The sequence below is a fragment of the Hipposideros armiger genome, unplaced genomic scaffold (genome assembly GCF_001890085.2).
Source record: "Hipposideros armiger isolate ML-2016 unplaced genomic scaffold, ASM189008v1 scaffold_76, whole genome shotgun sequence".
Classification (NCBI taxonomy): domain Eukaryota; kingdom Metazoa; phylum Chordata; class Mammalia; order Chiroptera; family Hipposideridae; genus Hipposideros; species Hipposideros armiger.
The window spans coordinates 3,332,732-3,349,339 of NW_017731426.1; the positions used below are offsets into that span (position 1 = coordinate 3,332,732).

Here is a 16,608-nt window from a genome sequence, read left to right on the forward strand (position 1 = left end):
CAGGAGTGGAATGTGGCTTTACCGTCTTACGCCACTAATGAGCTGCCGTGGAGGCCTGAGCATCCTGATAGTGGACTGAGAGATTAATGCTTGTTTTGGCTTTTTCTCCTAAAGGCTGATGAGATGCAGGATGTGATGCATTTTAACTACACTGTATGGCCTGATCACGGTGTGCCCACAGCCAATGCTGCAGAAAGTATCCTACAGTTTGTACATGTGGTCCGACAGCAAGCTACCAAGAGCAAAGGCCCCATGGTCGTGCACTGCAGGTAACCTAACCAAATACGTTGTCTGTTCAGCACCATGGGCTTTGTTTCATAAAGGAAGTAGCCCACCACTCGATAAACCCCTGATCAGATTCAATTAATAATGAAATGAATTATGACTTTTAAAAATGTATAATTAACTGATGTCTTCTAGATACATTATTTACTTATAATATGGCTATCTAATACCCTACAGCCTATGAGATAGATATTATTATTCCAATTTTCAGATTTAAAAAAAACACCAAACTGAGGAGGAGAGAGGTTAAGGAATTAACACAAATTCCTGCAACTCGAATGTGGAGGAGTTGGGATTCAAATCCAGGCACACCAGTCTCCATGGCCATACCTTTAAGCACTATGTGATATTATCCTATCCTATTAAGGACTCTGAGTGGCTTAAAACGTGACCAAAATATAAGGGCAAATTAAAAATGGGAGATCCAAGATGGCGGAGTAGATAAACCCTGTGCCTGCATCCTTCCATGAACACATTAAAATTATAACTAAATTATAGAACAATCAACCTGGAGAACCATCTGAAGTCTAGCCAAACAGAATTCCTATAATTAAAAATATAAAGTAGAAGCCACATCGAGACAGGTAGGAGGGGTGGAGATGCAAATTGGCCCCAAATCTGCCTGTGGTGGTTGAGAATCAGAGGGATATCTCAGCTACGAAAGTTCCCCCCAGAGGAGGGAGGGACCCAAACCCCCCACACCAGGTTCCCCAGCCTGGAGTCCTGGTGCTGGGAGAGGAGCCCACACAACATCTGACTGTGAAAAACAGTGAGAATTCCAACCTTCGGGTGGGACAGAAAGCTATGAGAATTCAGTTGTCCTCTAAAACAGCCAGGCACTCACCTTGAGCTCCAGCGGTGGGACGGTGATTTGAGGGGCCTCAGAGACATACAGGGGGCAGACTGAGGTGTGTGGCTTCAGGAGGAGAACTGGAGGACAGTCAGCATTTTTACAGTAAGGGGTCAGCCTCCTACACAGCCAGCAAGCAGGCACCATCTTTCCTGTGTTGATCCCGCCCCCACAGGCCAAATCTGAATCTGATTGGCCTGGTGAGCTCCACTGCTTTTCTCTGCTGACTCACTGGGACCCCACCCCAACCAACTCCCACACTGCTGGGGGCAATTTCACTTCGAGCAGTCAGCCATTCCTGCATTGCACTCTTTACTGAAAAACTATCGGAGTCCAAAGGCCCCTGGGGGGGTAGTGACTGGCCTCAGTGTGCTCTCAGACTTTCGCTGAGTCTTTCCAGGTTCAGTACTGGCACCAACCAAACTCTATACTAACCTGGTGACCACAACTCTTCCCACTTCTAGTGACTTCCTGACACCCTGCCTCGCCCACTCAAGTACCACATGAGGCTCTATCGTGGCTGAACCTTAAGGGAGCCAGCAGGTGGCAGCAGATCTCCAGGTGTCCTGGCTTTTTGCAGAGTTACTTCAGCCCTAGTATTTTGGAGGCAGCTGTTCTTGGTTCCAAGTATGACCTCTCCCATGTGCCTCCAGGTTTAGCACAGGCAGCAAACAATTGCAAATCACTTTGTAGCTGCTACTAGGTAGGCCCAGGCTAGTCACAGGCAGTGGTTGACCTGGGTCTGCACCGGAGACCTCCCAAGAGGCCCCTGAACGAACATATTTGGAAGTTTGCTTCAGACCACAACAGAGCACTGCCCAATTAGCCCCACAAGTGGCACGCACAAAGGGTGGTCTCATCAGGCACCAGAGCCCATTGGGGCGAATCCCACTCAGTATGATAAGCCTTCTGTACAGCAGCCCATAAACAGTGGATGTGGCCAAACCTCTCAGCCAGTCAGCCTGAGCGTCAATACCACCCACTGATGTGCCAACAGCAATCAAAGCTCAACTACAATAGGAGAACACACACAACCACACAAGGGACACTCCTGGTACAGGTGACCAGGGAGACTGCCAGGCCCCACAGGGCACCTACTTACATAAGGCCACTCGCCAAGACTGAGGACATAGCAGATCTACCTAATACATAGAAACAAACACAAAGAGGCAGCCAAAATGAGGAAACAAAGAAATGTGTCCCAAGTGAAAGAACAGGAGAAAACTCCAGAAAAAGAACTAAGCAAAATGGAGATAAGCAAAGTATCAGATACAGAGTTCAAAACAATGGTTATAAGGATGTTCAAGGAACTTAATGAGAACTTCAGCAAAGAGATAGCAAGCATAAGAAAGGACACAGAAACCATAAAAAAAGAACCAGTCTGAAGTGAAGAATGCAATAACTAAAATGAAGAATGCACTGGAAGGAACCACCAGCAACCTAGATGAGGCAGAGGATCGAATCAGTGATTTGGAAGGCATGTAGCAGAAAGGACCCAATTGGAACAGCGAAAAGAAAAAAGAATCCAAAAAATGAGGAGAGTTTAGGAGACCTCTGGGACAACATCAAGTGTAACAGCATTCGATCAGGGGTACAAGAAGGAGAAGGGAAAAAGCAAGAGGTTGAGAACCTATTTGAAGAAGTAATGACTGTAAACTCTCCTAACCGAATGAAGAAAATAGACAGGAAGCACAGAAAGTCCCAAACAAGATGAACCCAAACAGGCCCACACCAAGACACATTATAATTAGAATGGCAAAGGTTAAAGATAAAGAAAGAATCCTAAAAACAGCAAGAGGAGGCAACTAGTAACTTATAAGGGAGTTTCCATTATACTTTCAGCTAATTTCTCAACAGAAACTTTGCAGGCCAGAAGGGATTGGTACAAAATATTCAATGTAATGAAAAGTAAGGACCTATAATCAATATTACTCTACCCAGCAAAGCTATCACTTAGAATCGAAGAACAGATAAAAATCTTCCCAGACAAGAAAAAGCTAAGGAGTTCATCACCACCAAACCAGTATTACAAGAAATGCTAGAGGGGCTTCTTTAAGATGGAAAAAAAAATCAAAATTATGAATAATAAAATGGCAATAGATACATATCTATCAACAATTACTTTCAATATAAATGGATTAAATGCTCCAATCAAAAGACTTAAGAGGGCTAAATGGATAAGAAAACAAAACCTTTATATATGCTACCTGCAGGAGACTCACTTCAGGTGGAAAGATACACACAAACAGAAAGAAAAGGGATGGAAAAGATATTTCATGAAAATGGAAGTGAAAAAGAAAAAAAAGTTGGGGTAGCAATACTTATACCAGACAAAATAGAATTAAAAAAAAAAAGCAATAAGAAGAGACAGTGAAGGATCCAGTAATTCCACTTCTGGATATTTATCTGAAGAAAACCCAAAATGCTACTTTTAGAGGACATGTGCATCCATATGTTCACTGAGGCATTGTTTACAGTGGCCAAGATGTGAAGGTAGCCTGACTGTCCATTGATGGAAGAATCAATAAAGAGGAGGCGGTACATATATACAATGGAATATAGCTTGGCCATGGATGGGAATGAGTTCTTGCCATCTTTGGCAGCATGGATGACCTGGAGGGTGCTGTGCTGAGTGGATTATGTCAGACAGAGAAAGACGGATGCAATGTGATTCTGCTTATATGTGGAATCTAAGAGCAAAATTAACAAAGAAAGCCAAAACAAACTCAGAGATACAGAAAACATTTTGATGGTTGCCAGATGGGAGGGGGATTGGAGGGTGTGGTGAAATAAGGGGAAGGGATTAAGAAGTACAAATTGGTAGTTATAAAATAGTCATTTGGGAGTTACAAAAAAGTAAAGCATAGAGAATATAGTCAATGATATGGTAATAACAAGTATGTACAGTGCCAGGTGGGTACTTGACTAGTCAGAGGGATTACTTCTTAAATTATATAAATGTCTAACCACTATGCTATACACTTGAAAGTAATATAAACTAATATTGAGTGTCAACTATAATTGATATATTGAAAAAGAGGGGAAGGGGAATAAGTGGTCCAAATTTCCAGGTATAAAACAAATAAGTCATGGGGATGTAATGTACAGCATAGAGAATGCAGCCAATAATATTGTGATAGAGTGGTACGGTGTCAGATGGTTGCTGGGCTTATTATGGTGATCACTTCTTTAGTTATATAAATGTTGAATAACTATGGTGTACCCCTGAAACTAATATAATATTGTATGCTAGCTATATTTTTAATAAAATTCTTAAAATCTATGTATTAAAACAAACTTTATAATCCCAAAAATAATAATAATAATAGCTAATCACAATCCAAAATGATATAAATAGATATAAAAGCCAGCTGAAGGATAGGAGAAATGATAATATTCAGCTCATTAACATAAACATATATGCAATAATTGCTTTTCAAGGTTGTCTTTAAATTTCCAGATAGCTAAAATGAAAGGAGCTATATCACCTATTGCATTATCAAACATCTGCACTATTTTTTTTATGGGAAAAGTATCTTTGAATTTAAGCTTTCTTTCCCACCAAGTGAAGAACGCTCCATCAAAATCCATTGGTGTGAAATAATATTGTAAAATTTTTGTGCAACCTCAAAAAATCAGGAGAGAGAGAGAGAGAGAGAGAGAGAGAGAGAGAGAGAGAGAGAGAGAGAGAGAAAGAACGAGAAAGAAATGTGTCTCTCTGTAAAGAAAAACGCTTCATAAGCTGTTAAGTTTCTGATCAGGGAGGGTGTCCATGCTGTCAGTCCACTTTAGGCATTCACAGGTTAAAACCTGTTTCGCCAGATGAAATTATCTCATATCACACAGTTCCTTCCAAGAGCAGAAAATAGAGCTGCTCAACTATGTGGTCAAACTAATGGTTCCTTTCACAGCAGGTAGCAGGGACTGTTCTGGATGTGACTTTAGAGGTATTTACCCAGGGGCAGAACATTTTATCTGAGAAGATAAATCCTAGGAGGGGAAGGTTGTTAAGTAGGAAAAGCAAACTAGGGTTTTGAACTATAGGCTTTTACTGTTGGATTGCTCTCACAGCAAATTCTGCATGTAAATTAGTTTTTACTTCCTTTTTCCTCATATTTCATCATAATTCAGAGTTTGGAACCACTTGGAACTTCAGTCTATGAGTGATTGGAAGAAAAGAAGAGCTGACTTTCACATGTAAAATTGTGGTGGGCAATTGGTCAGTGCAAATCTATTCTCTGAGCCCTGGGGTTTGGAGACTGGAAGAGACGGGGTCCAAATATTAAAATTTGATTTGGAGGCAACTAACTACCTAGAAGATCACTGGGAGATTGAAGCAGGCTCAGAATTCACTAGAAGGACAGATGTGCTGTAAGGAAAGTCTGAGATGGTGAACTCATCTCAGGGTTGAAGGCACACAAATTGCTAGGCCTCAGAGCTACACCCAGGATGTAGGCATCTCAACAAGACTTCTGAGCTGGGTGTGAGGGCTTAACTCTGAGGCTACTCAGAAGACTAGACTTGTGTATGTGTCTCAGCTCCCTGAAGGCAGGAACCAACCAGTTGGCTGCATATGGAATCATCACTTTCCTCAGGAAGCAGGGAGACCCAGGCAGAGCAGGGTAGGTTATGGCTGAGGCAGTGCAGACCCCATAACCTCTGTAAGGGAAGTAGCAGTTCTAGTCAGAAATACGACATTAGAAGACACACCTACCACAATTGCATGCTTAAAAAAAATCAGTTAAGTAGAAAATACCGCCAGGAGTTTAGTCTTCATTTTTCTCAGTGGTACTACCTGAGTTGGTGTTTTTAAATCACCAGTTTGTTTTCCACAGTGTAGAAGCACTGTCTGAGTAATGTGCTGTCTGAACACTCTTGCAGCGCTGGGGTCGGCCGGACGGGAACATTCATCGCCCTGGACAGGCTCTTACAGCACATTCAGGATCATGAGTTTGTGGACATCTTAGGGCTTGTGTCAGAAATGCGGTCATACCGGATGTCCATGGTCCAGACAGAGGTAGGAATGTCATTAGTATGTATCTTTACATTTGTCCTTGACTGGAAAAAACTTCCCATTATTTCATCTAATGTTTCAATACAATCGGCTTAAAACTTTTTTGCATCTGCTATCCCCAGCCTCTTATTGTGCGTGTTTAAACTGCTTCAAGGTATAAAGGAAATAGATATTAGCTTCTAGAAACCTATTCACTGTATAGTACTTGCACTGTTACTAGCATCATATGCCCTTTAATAATTCAGAGCACATCGATATATTTATAATAGAATAAAACCTCTTTGAACAGAGTGAGAGTTTGGTGCAGGTAAAACCCAGCCTGGGTAAATGCCACCAAGTAGAGACTGTGGAACTAATACTAAATGCTATAATTGGCTCAAAACTTGTCATTAGTTTGTCCTCCATGTGATTCTCTGTTCCACTTCACTTTGGGTGATAATCATGGGTTGGATTTATGCTTTCTGTCCTCTTTCTGATTTCAGGATTTCCAGCCTCCAACCTACCAGCACTGACAGTTCTCTTGATCTAATTTAATGTTATTTAACATTATAACAACATGGGAGCATCCCCAGAAATATCCAGCAGTGGTTTTTGCTCCTTCCTCTTCCTCTTCTCCCAAGTCCTCTCCTCCCTTCTTGAAATCTCAGAATGTACTCGGGCTGGAGCGGCAGTCTGGGCCAGAACCAGCAGACAGCATCACACCGCCTCAGAGCGGCAGTGTGTGTACCAGTGTGGGCCCCAAAACCTAAGCACAATAGCTTGTTCATAATCCTAGTCACCCAGCCATACTCGCGGTTTCTTAGCTTCAGGCATACAACAATCCCTTTTTTTCAAGGAGTGTGTGTGGGAGGAAGAGAGTAAAACACAGCTTGGCCTGAGCTCTGACTCAAGTTCTGAGAGATTAAAAACTGCCTTGGTCTTCCTCATGCTTTTCCTATGAATCACCACTAGATGTCAGTATAACTCAAAAAGGCGGCCGCCCTGGCTGCCGTCTCTTAATGCCTCTGGTGTTTCTCCTTTAGGCCCTTTTGGCTTTTCTGTCCTGCCTCCCCGTTCTCATCTGATCAAGGCTTGGCACAGACGTTCCAACGTGTTTATTCCTGAGCCAAAGCAGGATCATACCACTTTGGAAAGAGTAACCCATCCACATTCAGATGTCTCATGGTTGATTAAGAAGAAGTCATGTATTTGTGTCCTTACATCCTCAGCCCACTCACATCTCAGTCCTGCTGCCTTGTAATTTACTGCTGTGGACATTGCCTTCTTATCATACGTTTAAAATGTCCTAGTTTCCCAGTGAAACCCACTACCTAATGATTAAACAGTGCTTTATGAATCGGTCCATATTTTGGCTTTCACTTCCATAAATTTACATCCTAGTATGTGATTAAAACTCCCCATTATGTCTATTAATCCCCAAGCTTCAAAGAGCCACTCTTTATTTTATAAATTTATAGTTTGATAAATTATCTGCCACATTGACTTAATTTATACCTTTTATAACTTTATAGACTTTGATTATAGCCTGTTCGCTTTCGACTTTCCCAGTACAGAATCTTATCCCTTTTTAAATACTACCTTCACATGGCAGACCCTCCATCCAATTCAGTGCCATGATCTTTCTTCTGGTGTGGTAATCACACAAAACTACAGCAGCCACCATGTGCCTCTCTGCAAACCTGACAAAAATGTTGTTTTCTCCCCACTTTCTTGCCTCAAATTTTGGTTGGTTGACTTCCTGGTTTACAGCAGCATTTTAGGTTGGCATCTCCAGGAAAACAGTCTTTTTAAAGTATGATATCCCTTCCCTGAACTCTCATGGGAAAAGTCAAAGTCAGCAAAAGAGGCGAGGTCACCATAGGTTACTAGTTCCCAACATTTCCAACATTTCAGCTTCACTCTTGAGTTCCCTCAGGATTTTACAGTGGACGTTCCCTACTTTGAGTTATTTACTTATGGCTGGAACATCTTGTCCATTTACCTTTGTTTTTCCTTGTTATTATACTCTTCGTGATACAACTTGTATATTGAATGTTGGGATTTTCTAAACATCCTCCTTGAGCCCATTCACATGCCAGTCCTGCTGCCTTCTACTTTACTGGTATTAATAAGTAAAGAACAGAGTAAAACATTATTTCCTTCAGCTTTATCATCCCAGAGAACCCCTTTAACACTGGTAATGATTTTCAAGAGGCCAGAATGATTCTCCAGCTGACTTCTGACTCTGTGTTATATATCAACCACCTGTGTATTATGTACCAGGTTTCTTCCTGTGGCTGGTTTCTAATTTTCCTACCTCCTCTTGACTGCCCATCACCTGGATTCTACCACCCAAACCCCCTCTAAAAATGGTGGGAAAGGTTAAGTGCTTCCAGCCCTCTGGCACAAGTAGAAGAATGCATAGCCTCACTCAGGCTCTAGGAGACCTCATCCTCCCACGCCCCCTCTCACAAAATAAATAAAGTAACTGATTAAATTGGTCATATCCTCAGATGCACATTTCAGGTCATTGCAACCAGCTACATGGGTTTTGTTTTGTTTTTAAAGATTTTATTGGGGAACTGGGGAAGGGGAACAGATAAGTTGCTGTCCTTTTGTTCTTTAGTCTGGTTGTGGAGGACGTCGCTTCACCGGCCCATGTTGGTATTATCATTGCGCTCTTCCCAGGTGAGGCACATCAGTTGCCGGCTTCTGGACGGCAGCTCATGGCGGCTCAGGCAGCTCACGAAAGCGCACACCCACTGCCAGCCAGCCCCACTGCAGCCTACGCCATCGCCAGCGATTCACCACAGCCCAGCTCCAGATTGAGCTGTTGTTCAGCATCTTAGCTGTACAGGGTGCAGCGTCACTGGCCCTCATGTGGGATCCGAACCGGGGCCCTGCTGCTCAGAGCTGGCATCCCAAGCTAGCTCCCAACCAGCGTGCCACTCAGCCGGCCCTGCATGGGTTGTTTTTAATGTGCCCTCTTCCTCTTTCTCACCTGACTAGAACCCCCACCCCCTAGTTATGGGCCAGTCCACTGGAGCAGCAAAGTGTAGTTAAAGAAAGTAGGTGTCATCAGACCAGACCCCAGGAGAAGGCCTGACTCCCAGCATGGCCACTGCACAACTCACTTTGCCTCTCACAACCCGCATTCCTCATCTGTAAAATGTGAATTACAACGTTCATTACTGCAGTAAAATACACATTCTATGAAATGATAAAATCTGATTAAGTGTTTTGAAGCCATAAAGTGCTACTATGGATGACCTTCGCCTCTCTGGGGCTGTCTTCTATTTTTATCAAATGTTTTGTTTGATTTTCCTCTAATAGGCTTTCCCTGGAGGTCAGTTAGGGATTTGCTGAGTAGCTCCTCCTCCTGATGGGCAGGTTAGATTGCTCAGGAACTCTCAGGGACCTGGCCGCAAACAGTCTTTATTTACTTTTCCTGAGGTCTGGCTACTTTTTTTTGACCCAGAGTTTGGTCACTGAGTCGTTCTGGGTTGAGAAACCAGGCTGTCTCTGGCCTTATCTATGCCCAGTCCTGACAAAATACAGGAAACAATGGAGTGATGTTTAATAAGAAGGGGTAGCTCAGTTATTGTGATACTATCACATAATAAAGGCATATCTTTTCTCTAAATCTTACTGAAAAATACAGGTTAAACTAAGGAATCAACCCAGTAAGTTTTGAAGTATTAACTTTATCCTTTGTGATAAAGTTGTCATGCAAAAAGTTCATTAAGGTCCTATGGATACCTTGACTGGTTCTTATTTAAAAGTTATTTCTAATGGTATTACTTATAGAAAAGTCTGGGATATAATGAAAAAAGAAAGAATCATGCAGCTGCCTTGATTTTATGGTACACAGACAGCTACTCTCAATATTTTGGCATATTTCACCTAAGCCTTCCTTCAATTACAACTTTCACATAATTATGCTCATATGCTATACATACATATGCTAACTTTAAATTCTAATTTTTCACTTAACATTTTTGCTATTTTTGCCCAAAACTATATAAATCTCATTTAAAAGACTGAATAGTTTTTGATTATAGATACACCATTGATTACTTAAACCATTCTCCTTTTTTATAGGACATTAAATTGTATTCTTTTCCACTTTTTTACTATTATCTGTATCCACAATGTCATTTATTAGAACTTTATTTATTATACCTCTACCAATGACAGCTAAAAATGACTGCATCAGCAAACTCAAGTTATCATTGAATTTTATTTTTTCCTTTAGTTTTGCTCACTTTATAGGAAAAAACAATTGTTTCAATTTACATTTTTGATTACTTGGCCATTTTTTGCATATGTTTTAATATTTCTTCAGTTTCCTTCAAAAAACATTTAGTAAGCACAAATTAAGTGCTAGGCATTATGAATAAAAAAGACAGTGCATTCCAGGTTGATTTGGTTTAGTGGTTGATGTCTTTTATTTATATATTTGTCAATTTAAGTGTGTGCATTACCGCTTTGGATTAATTTTAAACAAAAATAAAAGTATCAACATTTTGTCATAGTTTTAGAAAATATTTTTTCTCCCAGTTTCTGATTTGCTCTTTATTTTGTTCTTTTCACTTATTCTTTTTCATATAGTAGTTTGAACTTTTTATTTGTAATTAATTCCACTGTTTTGAAGTTTAGAAAATCCTTTCTTAAAATAATCAGAGAGGAATTAACCTATATTTTCCTTTTTTGTTGTTTTTATTATGGCTTAATTTATTTAACTTCTTGAAATTTATTTTGGTGTATTATGAAGTGACAGACTTTTTATTTTCAAAATAGCCCCATGATTTATGGATTGAATATTCATTGCCTTTAGCACTAAGTAATGATGGTCTCAGCGCTATTCTTATTCAAAACATTTTTGCAGTTGATTCTCTTGGATCTTCTAGCTATAAAATTATCTCATCAATAATGAAAATTATTTTCTTTGACATCAGATCATTATATTTAATAATGTCATCGTATTAAAATAGTGTATCTTTGCATATATTTGTACAAAAATATCTTGCTCTGAAACCTAGTTTTGTCTTTTGCTCCAGGAGCAGTACATTTTTATCCACCAGTGTGTGCAAATGATGTGGATGAAGAAAAGGCAGCAGCTCTGCATCAGTGACGTCATCTATGAGAATGTTAGCAAGTCCTAGTTCACAATCTGGAGCAGTAAGTAAGGAAGAGCCCATAGTGGGGCATGGTCTTTGAACAATGGGAGGGGACATGATAGAATACAAAAAAAGGCAGCAGAAGCCATTTGTACTGTCTGGCCCCAACAAAGTGGTCTCAGGGAGATGGGCAAAGGAAGTGATAAAAACTGTAGCAGATCCTAGAACTTCAGTGCACCTTGGTTGGTTGGTGTCACATGAAGGAGCTTTGGCAGCTCATGATGATTTGACCTTCATTCCTTCCACCCTGAACCTTAAATTATTCTGATATTGGCTCTGTGCCTGCAACATTAGGATATTACCATCCACCCTATTTATCTACCCGGGTTGCCAAAACAATGTATACAAGTGGACACTTTGGTCAATGTTGCTCAAGCAGTAGTTTGCCGTAATCAGAAGCATCTGGATGCTGACGATAAATACTTTGAGCATCTCTTGTAATTGCAGAAGTCAAATGTGATTTATATTAACCTTTTTTTGGTATATATTAAGTATTACAATTTTAATACAGTTTTCCTTTCTTAAAATGTGCATACATTTTTAGCACCTTCCGTAGGTACTTTGTGCAAATATTTTATTGATTACAAAGGGTCATAAAGGAGTTACAAAGAAGACATGAGCTAAAGTCGACACCCCAAATAGGAAAATATTGACAGAAGTTCAGGATAGCAGAATCTAGAAATGCCTTGAGTGCTCACTTGAGAATTTCACTAAAACATTAGTAACATATTCGATGGCATATGCTCAAATTTTGACTAGAATATCAGATTCTGGAGGTGTCAATACTCTTGGCTGAAGTAACAAGTAATCCACTCATTCAACTCAGTAAACAGTGTGGAATGTATCTGAATATACTGAGTGAGGAGAACCACTGACAGGGTGGGGAGAGGACGGGTGCATTGTGGGAGAAATAGCATATGGACCAGTGGGTAGCAGGATAGAACTATCAATAGCATTGTGCCTTTACATCCATCAAGAAAGAGACACAAATCGCAAGGACGAAGGAAGGATACAGAATAAGAGACAAGTTTGCAGGTAGAAGGGAAGACATTCAGATCCACAGAAAAGAGGTATGCAGAGAAAGATGCGCAGATAAACCCAAGTCCACCTGGGCTGTGGGGCTGAATGTAATGAGAGCTGGTGGAGTCAGGTGGAAGTCTGTCCTTCTAGCCTCAGGGCTGTTGATGTGTGGCTTTGCCCTCCCAGGCTGCTTATTGTCTCTCTCTCTCTCTCTCTCTCTCTCTCTCTCTCTCTCTCTCTCTCTTTCACAGGAGAGGACAGGATGTGCACCCATCCTCCCTTGCTTCCTGAGTATTTTTTTTTTTTGGGGGGGAGCCTGCTAGCCATTTTGCTAAAAGGAGCCCCTGCTTTGTAATATGTGGCCAAGGAGATAATTTATCTCATAGAAGCACCAGGAAGACTTAGCCTTAAAGAGCCTACAGTGTCTTTTGGATTCTTTCACTTCTGGACATTTAATAACGGACCAAATCCAACTGAACACCAGAAAGGTGCAAAGGACGGGAAACACAGCCCCTTCCGAAGAGTTTCATTGGCCCTTCGCTGGTTGGGCTGAGTACTTTTTGTTGTTGTTTTTAAGTGCAATAATTTTTGTATGTATGTGATTTTATCAGGAAGTTGAATTGTTTTCTGCCCACACGATTGATTAAGCCCATAGCCCAGGAAGGAAGAGGCATTGTTAGTATAAAGTTATACCTCGTTGTTAAAAAGAGGCATGGCCACATACGAAGAAACGGTCCTTCTACTTCAAGAAAACTGAACCAGCAAGCAATATCTGTCCTTCAACATTAAGCCGCTGGACCCAGAGTAGGGACGGTGGGCGGGGGAAGAGAGAAGGGTTCTACCCACAGATCAAACACCTATCTTTTCCAAATATGAGAAGCTGTAATTCAGCTTCAAAGTAGAGTAGAAAAAAAGTTTAAGTCTTAATTGTTCTAGTTCTTGATGGTTTTCTTATTAACAGTTAAGTGTTTCTTCTTTGGCCCTCTTGGACACATGTCACCGTCCAGGTTCTTTTTCAACAAACCAGGTCTGGTTCAGAAGAGTCTGCAGTCCGACTCTTCAGACTCCACTGCTGTCTGAGCAATCTCGGTGCCCAGGCCGTGCATTCCTTCTTCTGTTGACCTGCATACCTGCGAAAACCACGTCTTTGAGAACTACACAGGCTGTGAAAACACACTTTGTTTCCCCCAAAGAGCTGGGAATTTATGAAGTGACGGCATTATGGCAGTGAACTGCAGCATGCTAGGACAATTATTTGGCTTTTTTTTTTTTTTTGGTATATTGTCAAGTGTCTATGAATTTCAACGGATTTCTTTTTGCTTTTGTGTTTTTGTTTTTTTGGTCGTCAGTTTCATTTTAACCCTTGTAACTCGTAACATTGTATTCTATTCTTTAGATTTTGTATAATTACAGTACATGATTGTGTATTGTGACATGAACACTGTCAAAATGGATATTGATGGCATCTTGAGGCCTGTTACTTTGTGTCCCTTCCTGAGACATGAGAGGTCATGGGATGGACATGCAAGGGAAAATGTTTCGAGTTGAGAGTAAACACAAGCTGACTGCTTCGCTGTGGCGGTGTGGCTGTCCTGTGCTTCCGAAGGCTCTGCTCTCCTCTGTATATCTGATCACTGCCCACTGCCCGGGCTTCCCTCCATTCCTGACCATCTTCATGAAGCCATGTACATAGGATCAGTTTAATATTTTATCAGTGACCTTAGTAATGGTGACGAATGCCAAATGAACAGCTCTGCACCCCACTGTCTCTCGTCACTGAGAAGAGCTGGCCATAGCAGACCTTGGCGCAGTTCTTTGTGAGTCCTGGCCAGGGAGTCTCAGGTTCACCTTGCAGGGGGAATGGCAGAGGGTGCCCACAGCCTGCAGGTTAACAGCTTGGGCTCCTCAGGCATTGTCAGTTTTATTCACCTCCCTTACCTCCCCTTCTCACCTCGCAGCGGCCCCTTCCTCTTCTCACTCCCACCCCTTTACTTCCCTTCTTGCGCATGTTAATATTGTATCACTCCACTCTCAGGAACACACACAGCAAAGGGGAGGTGACATTCTTAGATTTTCACTCATGGACAGGTCAGGAGGATAGTGTGCAGCCTTGGCTGAGCCAATAAGATCCATGGGTATGCCAGAATGCATTTCCAATATTCTAGCCTGGAATATTACTTCCCCTGAAACTTAAAGCGCTTCATAAATATTTCACGTTTTTCTTGAGCACCCCTTCAAGGTAGGGATCAAATAGTACCAGATCAATTTTCCTAAAAGAGGAGATGAAGCATCCAGACTTTGGACTGAAGATTCAGAGTTTAGATTCCAGAACAATGTCACACTAAAGCACTTGCCTGGGTCCCTCCTTCAGGGTCTCGCTCCTCAGCCTCTCCGACACTGTTCACTGTACACCGGTGCCCTCGCTTTGTGAGCTTATGATGGGAAAAGCTTCAGTCTGTCAGGAGACTTGGGCTTTAATCTGGACAGATGACTTTGGATATTATCTCTCCTGAGTTTCAGTCAATAAACTATAGAAAGACTTACTAATACCTCCAGAGTTCGTAGGTATAAGGTGCGTCCGAAATGCTCATTTGCTCAAAGGTGCTGTCGATCTTGTTCTTTATGGACCATAAGGCCACTCTAACCAGCTTAATTTCTACCCTGGGACTCAACTTGGAGCATTCAGAGGAGAAGCTGCCAGGACCTCTGTATTATTGATTCATTTTTTAAATCACCTCAGTAGTGTTTTTTTACTGAACACAGAGACATTCACACAGGCAGTTCATAATAGCCTATATGGTGCAGAGGGCACCATATATGGTACAAAGTCAATTTCTGAAGTTAGTTGAAAAACTTCCATTCGGGTCTGATTCATAAATTTAATAGTTAACACCAATATATCCATCACTGCACATCATATAATTTTAGTTAACTTGAAAAGGAAAGTGATGAATGACAACATTGTTGGGGGGACAGCATTCTAATTCAGGGTTTACAATATTCCACTACAAAGTCAACATTGCCCCCACCCCCAATAAAATTTAAAATTAGAAAACTATGTAAGATTTTAAAACAATCTCTTAGGAAACCTATTTAATCTCTCATAAAATCATCAATCAGATTTTATAATGTCTCTCTCTTTCTAAAAGCTGTCCCTGCACACACTCTCCCCCCCGCCCCCCCCCACCAAAGGTGTGTTTTGTTCAAAGAAGGCTGTGGTGTCAACATGTAAAGCAGGGGCTGGCAGCTTTGCATCTGAATTTTTTGCAGACCATATGATAGCTGCTCACTAGAGGGTTGGCCCTTAGCCAAAGGGTTAAAGTTACTGAATCCAATCTCTAAGAGCCAAAATCCTCCCTGCTTTCTAGCAAGGAGGCCTTCCTCTCCACCTCGGGGAATGTCTGATGTAATGTGCTTCAAATGAGCTGGCTCGTTTCCTAGCTCACAGATCTCTAGTCTGGTACTTGGCACAGGCTCAGAGTCCAGAGGCCATGCCCAGGACTGAACACAACATCCACTTCGGCCAAAGGGATTATAAAGCAACAAAAACATAACACATGTGAAAACTGTAAACCTCAACCCCTGCTTTTAACAGCCCCTCTTGGATGCATTTGAAGGAAACTTAAGCCATGACATCTCTGAGGCCTGGCCCTTCCAGAACGGCAGGATTTTTGTTTTCAGTTTCAGCTGATGTTTATCACAAGGCCTGATCCTAGTGGGTCGCTCGATTCAAGATGGAGCATAATGTTTAGCTCTGGGCATTGTATTAGGAGAGGGTCGTTAACAAGCTGAAGGTTGACCAGGATAGAGTCACTAGAACCCTTAAGGGATGTTGAAAACAACAGGCCATAGTAACAATATCTGGGGAAAATGGGTCTGTAAAACCTGGAGCAAAGGAAGCCATTCATTCATTCAGTCATTCATTGAATGACTCAATCGACTGGTGAAAGAGTTCTTGACCACTTGCAATATCCTAGGCACTACGCTAAGTAAAAATGGTGCTATAGGCTGATTTTTAAAACTACATTATGGAATCATAGTGTTGTTTTTGGAAGGACCAAGAAAACGCAAGTCAAGTCTTTTTGTATCAAGCTAGCCTACTCTCCCACCCAAAGCATCCGGGACCCTCCTCACCCACCTCCCTGGCTAATTCTTTTCTACTGAACATTTCCGGTACATGGAATTGCTACCTTACAAGGCAGCCTGTACCTTCATTTGTCAGAAAGCATTTCCGTCTTCTGTTTATACACCCTTGAACCTTACTAACCTTAAGGATGTAT

At 41.5% G+C, this 16,608-nt stretch overlaps 1 protein-coding gene across 2 annotated transcripts in view; it reads left to right on the forward strand.

Moving 5' to 3' along the window:
• PTPRO (protein tyrosine phosphatase receptor type O) overlaps positions 1-13,904 on the forward strand; it is an 87,436-nt gene extending 73,532 nt beyond the window's left edge. The window contains exons 22-25 of one of the 2 annotated variants that reach the window (XM_019643254.1): positions 115-269; positions 6,017-6,152; positions 11,189-11,309; positions 13,336-13,904. In XM_019643254.1, coding sequence (XP_019498799.1) covers positions 115-269; positions 6,017-6,152; positions 11,189-11,293 — 396 coding nt within the window. In that variant the 3' untranslated portion in view covers positions 11,294-11,309; positions 13,336-13,904. Of the gene's footprint in view, positions 1-114; positions 270-6,016; positions 6,153-11,188; positions 11,310-12,579 lie in introns of both variants that reach the window. The other variant, XM_019643255.1, reaches the window with a different exon arrangement.
• The last annotated feature ends 2,704 nt before the right edge of the window (positions 13,905-16,608 follow it).